We start from the raw sequence: 12,576 nt of genomic DNA on the forward strand, positions 1-12,576 counted from the left end.
GACGATGCCACATTATTAATGAATGGATCTGAGTGGGTGTGATATTAGCTGGGTTGGGTCAAGATGTGTCGGTATAAGTTGGGTTGGAGTTTCTTAACCAAAGACTTTGGCCCATTAGTAAATAGATCAGATTCAAGAATTTATAAAATTATTTGAATATACGTAGAAATAATAACAATTAATAGAAGTACAATAAAATGAGAAGTGGGATGGTCCTTGGTAGTTGACACTACATATGATAATGGAAAGTGGAGGTTTTTGGCCGGTGGGGATTGGAGAAGCACCCAAAAAGTAAAGCAATATTTGCACATATCTAAGAAAGAAAAAGAATTAGAAAAAAAAAAAGGACTTACTGCCGACATGTAACACATAGAAAAATAGCTGGGTATATGAAATAGCTAGTGTTCACAATAATTATATTCCAAAATCCAAATGCTTTAGATATAGGCACAACACTTAAATTAATAATGATGAGTCATACTCACAGTAAAGCAAACACGAGATATTGTCACATGGTGTCGTTGCAAATGTATCAATTCTCCAAGTGGCCATCAACCAAAAATCTTCACAAAACTAATGAAACAAATAACACTTGCCACAGAATTTGGGAAAGCCAAGCTTTGCCTAATATGAAAGTTTTGCATGAGATTGTCTCACACCATATATATATATATATATATATATATATATATATATATATATATATATATATATATATATATAAAATGAGTTAATGTTCAATTTTAAGATTGCGTTCTCTTTTATTGATAAATTTATTATACGGAAATGAAAGATAAAAAAAATTGTGCCTATAAATATCTCTTTTCTTTTTTATCATTTTCTACAAAAGAAAATTTCACCATATTTTGTTCCTTTTTTTAGGAGGAATAATATTATCACATAAAAAATGGAGTTATAATATATTATATATCCTTCTTTGAAGTAAAAAAAAGAAATAAAATATGATAAAATTCTCTTTTGTGAAAAATGAGAGAAAAGAAATGAAGTATTTATAGGCATAAATTTTTATTATCCCTCATTTTTCCATGATAAATTTTTCAATCAAAGAGAACACACCCTAAATTTATTAAAAGTGGTCTGATTCAGTTCAATTTCATGACAAGCCAACTAAATATTTATATATTTGTACGTAATTATGATGATGTAACTCAAATATGAGTTAAAAAACTCGTGTTTAATTAATTATCTGCAAATTTCATTCAATAAATGTGATATATGAATCGATCCAAATACACATATATGTTATTTGGTAAACATACGTACGGTTGATAAAACTAAGATTGATGAAAATTACAACATTTTTAGTTAGCAGAAAATTCAGAAATTAAGATAGCATATTCGAATCGCTAAGATTTCGAATTGCTAGGGACAAAGTGAGATTCATGCAATAGATTCCCTATACACGTATGCATTACATATGCTCAAATAGAATTGTTGGACACCTATTCCATATCATATGATAAATTAATGATATAGTATGAATCACAAACTAATATTAATGGTCAATAACACAGACTAAATCAGTTACACACCAACCAACATTAATAAATCGGCACATAATAAATGCTCTCCAATCAAATCATAAATTATTTTTATAAGGTCGCATGTCATTTCGTTGGTTTCTATAATTGGTTGCAAATTTCGGTTGACTTCACGATCGAAAAGTGAGAAAGGGAATATGCAGCACAAGAATCAGCATCCAAAACCAGTTGACAAATTGCCAAATCTTGTTGTAGCTAACCCTACTTAATTACTTCAACCAAGATCATGTGATTTCCAACCATAAACATGTGAATATTGCAGAAACTAACATCGTCACATATGTTTGCAGTTTCACTTTTCAAATAATGCAAATTTTAGTTAATTTCCCCAAATTTTCAACCACATATACGCTAAAGCTCACCACTTGCGTCCTATAAATATGGCCTAACTCTTACTCAGCATAGCTTCTTCCATTTTTTCCCATCAAATATACATAACATAAACATTCTTTTTTCTCTCAAGATTGATTAATTATATACATAAATGAATTTTTTTGGAATGGTAATGAGGATTTCTAGGGATGACTACGACGATGATTATGGTTGGACAGCGAAGATGGATATGGTAAAGAAGCGTTCAAGTGTGCTAGCGAAATCGACATGGATGACGGTGTGTCGGGTCGGGCAAGAAGATCCATGTCGGGTGTTTCATGCTCTGAAAGTAGGGTTTTCTCTCACACTCGTTTCTTTGCTGTATTTGTTGGAGCCCTTCTTCAAAGGCATTGGACAGAATGCCATCTGGGCCGTCATGACCGTCGTCGTCGTGCTCGAGTTTACTGCTGGTAATTACTTACAACCTCTCTCTCTCTCTCTCTCTGTATATATATACAGCTTAATCATAATTAAAGGTTGGCATGGAATTTTTAGGTGCAACATTGTGCAAAGGGTTGAATAGAGGCATCGGCACGTTGTTAGCAGGATCACTGGCATTTTTCATCGAGTTCATTGCTCAAGAATCTGGCCAAGTATTTCGTGCAGTCTTTATAGGAGTTGCGGTTTTTGTTGTTGGTATAAATCTATGCTATCCATCAACTTAATTAATTAAACCCTAATTATCTCTTTGTGAAACAGAAATAGTAGTATTAGTATTAGTAATTAATTTGAATTGGTAGGCACGGGGGCGACGTACATGAGATTTTTCCCTTACATAAAGAAGAACTACGACTATGGAGTGGTGATATTCCTCCTAACGTTCAACTTGATCACGGTGTCGAGCTACCGGATTCACAACGTGCTTAAGATAGCACAAGATCGCTTTTACATGATAGCCATAGGCTGTGGGATCTGTCTCCTTATGAGCCTTATAGTGTTCCCTAATTGGTCTGGCCAACATCTTCACAATTTTACTGCCTCTAAGCTTGAAGGAATGGCCACTTCCATTGAAGGTAATTTACTTCACTATTATGTTTACTTGCCTTAAAGAATCAAATGCTCATCCCTTAAGCTTGTGTGTGTTGCATTGCAGCTTGTGTGGCTGAATATTTCAGCAATGAATATCCAAATCATGATGTGGCCAAAGAGTCATGTGAAGACCCTATTTACAAAGGCTATAAGGCTGTTCTCGACTCTAAATCCACTGATGAGACCTTGGTACACACATCTCTCTCTCTATAACATAGCTTTTATTTTTTTTTTCTCCGAGTATACAGACTTTATATTTGTTATCATGATTACTTTTACCATTCTATCAAGTCAAAGCTATGTAGTATCGACATGGCTACTTAAAATACATGTATATAGTCCAAAAAATAATATAAGAATTACGAGCTATACGGTATCATTCTTCCTTTAAAATATGTTCTTTGAGTTTTAAAGTAAGAACAATACCATATATTAATTCCTATAATTCGTCGTTTCGAACTATACATATATGCTTTAAGTAGGCACATTGATGTCACGTCAGCTTCGATTTGGAAGGATGGTTAAAAAGTTTATGTAGTTGAGGAGAAAAATTGAAAACTGACATGAGCTGGACCAAAAATTAAGCCTTTGTAGGTAATTATAAGTTAGTCTAAAACATATGGTTTTTGGTTTAATTGGTTTATAGGCAATGCATGCAAGTTGGGAGCCATGCCATTCAAGCAAGTGCGAGAGGGTGCCATGGCAGCACTATGTAAAGCTAGGCGACGTTCTCCGCCATTTCGGATACACCGTTGTAGCTCTTCATGGATGCCTTCGTACTGAAATTCAGGTATACCTCTCTCTCTCTCTCTCTTCGCCTCTCTCTCTCTCTCTAACAATGGGTATATATATATGGTTGATATCAGACTCCAAGATCGGTTCGTGCCCTTTTCAAAGATCCATGCATTCAGCTGGCTGGAGAGGTAGCCAAAGCACTGATGGAACTGGCTGACAGCATAAGGCAGCGCCGGCAGTGCTCGCCCGAGATTCTCTCCGACCACCTCCACCAAGCCCTACACGACCTCGACGCCGCCCTCAAATCCCAGCCCAAACTCTTTCTAGGCCCCAACTCCAACGCCACCAACAACATGTTGGTCATGGCGGCTGCCGCCTCCGCCAGGCAGAACTCCTCCCTGTCCAGCGTGAAAACAGACTCGTCCGCGCTGCTCCAGTGGAAGTCCAAGAGGGCTGCTGCCGCCACCGAACAGGCCAAAGAGTTTGTCGATAGGAAGTCGTCTCTGCGCCCCACGCTGAGCAAGATTGCCATCACCAGTCTCGAGTTTGCAGAGGCACTGCCATTCGCCGCCTTCGCCTCGCTGCTCGTTGAGACGGTGGCAAGGCTCGATCTCGTGATCGACGAGGTGGAGGAGCTGGGGAGGGTTGGCAACTTCAGGGAGTTCTGTGCAGGTGATGATAAAGTTTGCCATAAACCTACAATGGGAAAAGATGCACCATTGGAGAATCATCTGCCTTCTCATGGCATGGAGTAGATTCATCATAATGCATCATACTCTTTCTTTCTCTCTCCTCTCTCTCTCTCTCCCTCTAAGTTATAATCATTTTCCCCCATGAATCAAGGGATACTCTGGCTTATCTGTTACTATACTTTTTTTAGGGGGCTATATATACTTCCCCTTTTCTATTATGACTTGTTTTTATACTATCCTACTACCTATTCATAAATAGATTTTCATCTAGACAATCCAACAGTTTCGAAGAAATGGCAACACCCATATTCTAAGAAAGCCACAAAAAAAGGATATAAAAAAGAAAAAGGTAAAACAACAAAGACAATCATAAAGCCATAAAGATTTCGCAGGTGGTGAAATAAATTGCAAAGGTAATATTCACAAGTTTCAGTTCTCAACAAGAACCGACGGGCTTTTGATTGCTTCTGATCATAGTTATTTACAGTTACATTAAAAAGTGAAACATAATTTATAAGTATGTTACAGTTCAAACAGTCTACACATAATCTAGCATTATAGGGTGAAGATAATGAGGGGGAAAAAATGTAGCAACTGATCCAGTAGAGCTATTTTCTTTCTGTATTGCAATTACAAATATGTACTAAGTTATCATTTACCTTCTTAAGCCAAGTAAGCACGCTGAATGCTCATAAAGAATAACTGGTAGATGGCTTTTGTTCACAGTGGCTATAGATCGAATAGCATGGCGTGCGCAAAATTTTCTCTCTCGTATCAAGGGAACTAAGCATCTGACTTTCAACTTACTAGGTGTATGTCAGTATGTGGATTGATGAAGATTCCTCGCAGCTTTTACCACTTCAGGTTCTCAAACAAGCTTCCTTAGTTGAGGGAACCGTAATCTCAATTTTTTCCACCTGCTGTTTGCCAGTAGCGGATGCAGATTTAGGACATGTTCTGGCCTGAAGTCATGCCTCGTCAATATACCCACAACTGGACGTCTCTGTTTAAGACAGACGTATCATTTTCAATAACCTTCGTTAAGAGTGACAATTTAAAAAAGAGTAGGATATGAAAGCATGAGCATGATTCTTCCTCTTCTATGCTTAAATAAGCATAAGCACATGAATTTACTGTAAATAATACCCCACAAATAATCGTGGAATGGTAGTGCCATGACTATTCTTATATATGATCATGATGATTCGCATGATTAAATTTAAAATGACTCACAGTTCATATTTGCACGAAGATATGAGACCAAGAGCGAAATCATTTGATAAATCTGTTTACGCATCAATTAAAATAACAAGGGAGAATCTTACCCCAGAGAACTTAGGAATGACCAGCAGGTGCCTCAAGCCAACTTGGCGGAAAAGCATCAGGGCTTTTGCTAAAGACATTGTCTCCACGACGGCGTAAGGTGATGTGTTAGTAAATGGGTGCAAATCTATGTACATCTCCATCTCTTCATTAGAGAATGCTAGATCTTCAATTCTATCGTCATGGCCCAAGCCCTTCTTTGAAAAATCGTCAACTGAAAAGAGCGCAATGGCATCTTGGCTAACTGGTGAAGGAGTTCGTGAGAAAGCTTTTGATCTTAACAATGTGAGAAGATGCGCTCGTAAAATTAAACCATATAAGACAGGGGACTCGGAGAATGGGGGCTCGTCGATCACGGGAAACCCATTATGTCGTGTGGTTCTAAGGACATGCACAACATTAGCAACCTTCTCGAAGCCACGAAAGATCTGTAGTGGGCCTGTAACAACATCGCCAACTGCCAATTGCCTCATATATGGTTCGGCATAATCTTCCAAGTAAGGTAAGCCCTTCAACGTCATTATGAGATCGTATACATTTTCATTGAAGACATCAGCCACAGTCTTCGAGATGAGAAGAACTATCATTATAAGTGGCAGCAGCAACAAATTATTGGTCAACTCGAGAATGATGACGCACAAAGAAACTGTCGTCCTCATCGATCCCCCAAGAAGGGAAGCAGAACCAAGAACTGCAAAGAGTCCATGGTTTAGATTTGACTTTGACCTGAGTAATAACATCCCTGCAAAACGTCCATAAGCAGCACCGGTCACGATGACCGGCACAAATAAGCCTGCCGGAGCGACAATGCCATAACTGAAAATGCTGAGAAAGAAGCAGGCAGCAAAGAAGATGAGCATTGATGAACGCTGAAACTCAGAGTCAGTGCCTTTGCTGAAGAGGTTTTTGATTGCATCATCGTTAGTGTTGAAAAAGAGGCTAGCGAGATCATTGTAGTAACCAGGAGGACACTGGAACTTCTTATAATTCCCTGACCGACCAATAGTAGGGCAAGGTTCTGATGGATCAGATGGACATGAACGACAGGAGGCGAGCCATGGTAGTCCAAATAGAAGACAAGAAGTGAAGATTGATAGAGAACAAGCCAACAGGATTCTTAAAGCAACTCCTTTCCTGGCATAAACGACAAGTACACACTTAAAATTGGTTTGAGTAGGAAACTTAACTAATTTCATAAAAGAAGTATGAGATTTGAAGACTTACTTGTTAATTACATTGTAAATTTTAAGAACATTATTGAGTAGAGAATTGTATATGCTTCCTAATATGCCACCTCCAAATGCAAGAAGAAGAACAGCAGGCACATCCCAGAGGTGATAGGAAATATCTACCGATGTGACGTCATACATTATAAGCCCCCCTTTGCCAAATAGGCCACATTGACCACTCAAACAGAGATCAATAAGAGCCCGAAGAACTATAGCAACAACAGCTGTAGTAAAGAAAGTTCTCCACAACAGAGCACTTCTCCACCTGCAGGAAAGAAATTACATAAAGCATAAGCAGTCCATATCGATACGATCACAAATAATGATTGATAAACAAGATTAACTGATATGGTAGTACCAAGATGCCATTTCTTCAAGAGCAAACAGCACACCACCAACAGGAGCACGAAAAGCAGCTGCTATACCTGCGGCAGATCCACAAGTTACAAGATCTCTCCTGTCACGGTCATTTTTGAAAAAACGCAACCACTTCCAGGTCAATCTGAACTTCTTTGATCCACCCTGACCCAATAATGCAGCTATGCAAGCACCGCAGTGAACCATTGGCCCTGCCTTTCCAACATTTAGAGATGATGACACAGCACATATGCTTCCCACTATCTGTGTTATGCAAAATTCAAAAGATTTAAATTTGACAGTTAATTAACATAAGGAAATACAGCCGTGCAATTGAAGAAAACAGTGAAAATGGCTTTCACTGGTGTTCCAGTATGCATTTATTTGAGATGAGAGGATGGGGAGATTCATGCCATAATTATACGAAGATATTAGAGAATTAAGTACAATGAATTTTTGACAGTCGTGATTCTCAAAGCAAGACTTAATTTCTTATGTTCCCTACATAATACTTAAATAGATTTGCCACAACAGCCCATCACAGTTTAAGAAGATCTTATAGAATTTTTGTGAATGATAGAGCTTAATATTGAGCTGCACTATGTCAATTGGAGGTAATTATCATGTTCAACTGGACAGCTATTTTGTTCCCCCCTATAAAGGGCTCATCTATTGCCTACTTGGCATATTGGTTATTTTAGGAAGTTCAAAACTTTAATTATCAATGATTTCAAGTTTTTTGGGAATATTTATACATTCGTGTATATAAATTGTGAGCTTCATGTCAAACGATCATTCAGTGTGGCAGCATTGTAGTCTCGGCCTAAATGTAGGAGCCTGACAAAAGTACTTAAAAGTTGAAAGTCACCTTCCTAGGATTGATAAAATCCATAAAAGAGTGTAGGACCAGAACAAAGACAAACAGATTCAATATGGTCACCACTTTGAAATTATGTGTATCTGTGTGTGTTATTTTTATCTTTTGAAGGGGGAAAAGTGGGGACATAAAAATTCGAATACCTTGACAATCAGAGTCCGGAGTGAAAATATTGCCGGTGCATCTACACCATTCAAATAAGCCTTAACCTCTGGTATACCTGAACCAGCAGCCTCAGGTGCAACAAAAGCAGTGATCAAACTTGCAAACAATGTCAAGCCTAGATTTGAAGATGAAAAAACGAGGAAAGCCGCCATGAACCTGTCCCATATAAAAAACTAGTAAATATACTCTTGAAACATAAATAACCGTGTAGCAAAAAAAGAAACGAGAAGGGGGTGCAGATGAAAAGAAGATAGAAGAGTACTAAGAAACTACGAAAGATCAATTTTGTCTTGTATTTGAATCCAAGACAAGATTTTGCAGTAACAAAAGGATTATATAATAAGCTGATGACAGCAAGAACTTAACCCAAAATTAACAATTGTCAGGTACGTTAATGTAAAAGGAGAAAACTTTCTTACCTTCTGGCCAACATCATGTTGGAGGTGACAACAAACTTCTGACCAGCTACATTTTCAACAGCGAGGTTGATGAAGAATCCAAGTAGACCAACAATTTGGCCAATAAGAAGACACAATATCCATTTTATTAACGTATATTGGCATATCTCGACCAATTCCCTACTTCGCCAGTCAGGCCTGACAAAATCATTCTCTATTATCCTGCACAAAAAACCTACAGTTTGTTGGACGCCAAATACTTTTGAGTTTTGTCATACTATAATGATATGGCAGATGTAACTCATTCCTATCAATTTCTCCTTGGCTAAGATAGGATCAAGGTTAAATTGTATCCAATGAATTGCACCAGAAGTAATAAAGAATCGGATTTTGGCAAAAAGAACTTGTATTACTTTAACATTACTGAAACATAAAATTTGAGGGGAGACAAATCTAATAGAAAATCTAGTATTCGAGAATTCTATTGCTCAGACAGACAATAAACATCTATTAATAAACAACAATCACAATTCACAAGCAGCGGTTTACAAACACACGCACACATAGATAATAAACAACAAAACAGAGAGCAATTTGAGATACGACGAATCAACCAGAGTGAACAGAAACAGCCAGTCTTTAAGATCATTCAAGGACTTATGGAAATACAAGCTAACGAACATTGGAACAACAGGAATACAAGATCATTAAAAACGCACACTCCATTCTGATCCAGAATCAGAATTCAGAAGCAACAGGAAGTTGGTATCAAAAGAAAAAAGCAGGCTTACTCATAATCAAGGCTTTCGATGGGGCAAATATTGGAGCCAACAATGGCGACCTGCGACGTGGTGTTGGAAGCGGAGCGGCGGAGGCGCAGCGGCAGCAGCGGCGGGTCATCGTGATCCGGCTCCAGCAGCGGGGCGGCCAAGCCATTGAGGAGCGGCGAAGACATGCTCTTGCGTTGCGAGAAAACAGAAATTGTGTATGGGAAAGAAGCAGTTGGGAAAAGAAAAGGGCAAACCTTTTAAATTGTTATCCTCTTTTCTCTTCTTCGTATATAAAAGTAATAAATAATACAGCAAGGCGAGGGAAAGAGCACTCAACGCTCTAAAACCGCCATTAACATAACAACAATTTGCAGGATTATAAAACAAATACCAGAGAATACTACTACTACTTGGACTACAATTCTCATCGCCTTCAACTTAATATAAATTGTTTAAGAGCTTATAAAGTGTTTGGCAAAATAAGCTCCTCAACAATTATAAACTTCAAAAATAAAGCTTCAAGAGCTTATAAGCTCCCAAAAAATAAGTTTCTCAACCCCAACTTATTTTTTTATAATCTCATATGCAACAATCTTTTTACAAATATTTTTCAATTATAATTTATTATTTTCATCATATATCATTTAAGTTTATTTTTCTTCGATTTTCTCTATCTAGAAAAATATTTTCTTTTTCAAGTAAAAAAATTATCTCTCTAGCTTATAAGTTCAATTATCCAAACACTTTGACAACTTATAAGCTCTTAAAAATGACATCTTATAAGCTCCAATAGCTTATAAGCTCTTTAAAATAAGTTTAGCCAAACACCCTCTTAGTAGTACACAAAAACTTGGGTGCAATCAGTTCCATCGTGCAACCGGGTTGAACCGCGTCTAAAATAATGTTATTTATACGGTTAGGATCATGATATGGATTCAAGTTAAGGTACAGATCATGATTTAAGTGAGGGTGTAATCGGGTTACATGGTGCAATCGGTTGCACCCAATACCACCTCTTAGCGGTAAGCAAAAAATCCAAAACCGAATAACTAAATCGATTCAAACCGAAATTTTAAAATATAGTTTTGTTTTTTCGATTTTTCGATTGGATTTGGTTTGAATTTTTAAAATCGAATAAAATTGAAAATCAAATTATATTTATATTATATATATATACTCCCTCCGTCCCTAAAATAACTTCCTCTTTTTCCATTTTGGGACGTCCCCCAAATAACTTCCTCTTTTTTTCTTTTCATTTTTGGACACCTACCCCACCACTAATAATACTTTATTTATTCTTATTTTTCACTTTTCACCACTCCCAATACTAATTATAACACTTTTCACAACTTCCAATAATAATTATATCACTTTTTCTCCACTATCAATACACTTTACAACTTTTCATTAAAACCCGTGCCGTCCCCAAAGAGGAAGCCATTTCAGGGACGGGGGGGTATATTATATTTTAATTATAATTTTTTAATATCTAACCCTAATTATGATATTTTAATTATATGTTCTTAAAATGAACGATGGATAACGATAAAATATGTAATCTAATTTTGAGCAGTTTTTTTTTTTATTTTATTAAAAAATCGATTTTTTCGGGTTTTTTGATTTTTTTTAGATTAGTTCAATTTTTCGATTTGGTTCGGTTTTAATTTTAAAATTTTTTATTAATTCGGTTCGGTTTAATTTTTTTATAAATCTAACATAAATTTGATTTGTTTGAGTTTAGCAAAAATCGAACCGAATAATCGAATGCACACTCCTATTCTATTCGATAATCTAATGTGCTAATACTAATTATACAAGGGATAATTGCGTGTAATATCACGAACTATTGCAAAATTCCATTTTTCCCACAAATTAAAAAAATTTCAAATTTTACCACGAAATGAAAGTTTGGTCCAAATTTCCCACGATTTGAAAAACTAAATATTCAAAATTAACCCCTTGAAATTGCACAAAACCCCACCTATCTTATCAAGATACATTGAAAACCCCAAAAAATTTCAAAAATGTATCCAATAACCCTATTTAAAATTGTTTTCTTATAATTATAGATTACACGACCCACGTTCACGCCTAAAATGGTATCAGAGCGGGTTTTTATTGAGGAATTAATTTTGTAATTAACCTATGTGGAAGGAGACTCCATTTAAAAATTATGGATCCGGACACTTGTCCGAGATGTATTATATACAGGAATTCTCTCCAACATCTGGAGAGAGAAACCTATCGTCTACTAGACGAGCTCAAATGGAACAATCGAGTCCTCGTAATGAATATTCGTCGAGGGAAAGACGGGAATATTATTCATGATATCATCACGAGTATTAGATCCTATCACGACCACCTGTTGGAAATCGTCAAGACCAGAGCGGCGGTTGAACAAGCCAGAGCTAACATCCATCTGTCTCACGACTAATGGAACAGATTGACAAGGCCAGTACCGCTTACCGGACGTACCAGCCAATCAAGCCAGATTCTTCCGAAAAAATTGAATTACGGGAGATTCAAAAGACGGTGGAGTTTTATAGCAACAAGCTATATGACATTCCCATGGAGATGAGCCAGATATCAACCAAGCAAGAGGAAATCCTAACTCTTTTGCATGATATCAAGAAGAGGGTGGAGGAGATCGAAAGGCGAAAACCATGTTACGGAAGAATACATGGTCCAAAGATCCAACCTATCCCTTACCACTGGATGCAAACGATAAAAAATTGCATGAGGCGGCAACCCGATTCTTAAAAGGGAAAAATCATGAATAACCTGGAAAGAATCGAGTTGGATGATCTCCAAGAGTTAGCCGAATCTTTTGCTAATCTCAATATGGTAGATCTCAAGATGAATCAAGGAGATCCCGCGCCAAAGGTCGAGGTGCCACCACAAGGAAATCCACCACGTGAGGTACCACCACCGGTGGAGTCAGCAAGTTGGTGGAGTCACAAAAAGATAAAGGAAGGTTCAGCTCCATGTGAAGGCACTAGCCGGTGTCGGCAATCATGACCGACAAAGGAAGGTGACAGTCACATTCCATGAGTTGGCCTCGATGGAA

At 37.2% G+C, this 12,576-nt stretch overlaps 2 protein-coding genes across 3 annotated transcripts; one reads left to right on the forward strand and one right to left on the reverse strand.

The window, feature by feature from the left end:
• The first annotated feature begins 1,869 nt into the window (after nucleotides 1-1,869).
• On the forward strand, nucleotides 1,870-4,665 carry LOC130989188 (aluminum-activated malate transporter 12-like). The gene is made up of 6 exons (XM_057913130.1): nucleotides 1,870-2,344; nucleotides 2,430-2,570; nucleotides 2,675-2,947; nucleotides 3,028-3,152; nucleotides 3,610-3,753; nucleotides 3,830-4,665. Exons 1-6 carry the CDS (start codon nucleotides 2,047-2,049, stop codon nucleotides 4,451-4,453), a joined length of 1,605 nt encoding a protein of 534 aa, XP_057769113.1. The 5' UTR covers nucleotides 1,870-2,046; the 3' UTR covers nucleotides 4,454-4,665.
• A 142-nt stretch (nucleotides 4,666-4,807) lies between these two features.
• On the reverse strand, nucleotides 4,808-9,929 carry LOC130989176 (putative chloride channel-like protein CLC-g). 2 transcript variants are annotated; one of them, XM_057913117.1, is made up of 7 exons: nucleotides 9,531-9,929; nucleotides 8,761-8,961; nucleotides 8,320-8,497; nucleotides 7,301-7,563; nucleotides 6,938-7,207; nucleotides 5,716-6,847; nucleotides 4,808-5,393 (listed from the first exon to the last, which is right to left on the reverse strand). In XM_057913117.1, exons 1-7 carry the CDS (start codon nucleotides 9,692-9,694, stop codon nucleotides 5,259-5,261), a joined length of 2,343 nt encoding a protein of 780 aa, XP_057769100.1. In that variant the 5' UTR covers nucleotides 9,695-9,929; the 3' UTR covers nucleotides 4,808-5,258. The 2 variants fall into 2 exon arrangements, with proteins under 2 accessions (XP_057769100.1, XP_057769106.1); XM_057913123.1 differs by having other exon boundaries at nucleotides 8,761-8,974; nucleotides 9,531-9,928.
• Between the last annotated feature and the right edge of the window lie 2,647 nt (nucleotides 9,930-12,576).

Source organism: Salvia miltiorrhiza, chromosome 1 (genome assembly GCF_028751815.1).
Source record: "Salvia miltiorrhiza cultivar Shanhuang (shh) chromosome 1, IMPLAD_Smil_shh, whole genome shotgun sequence".
Lineage (NCBI taxonomy): Eukaryota > Viridiplantae > Streptophyta > Magnoliopsida > Lamiales > Lamiaceae > Salvia > Salvia miltiorrhiza.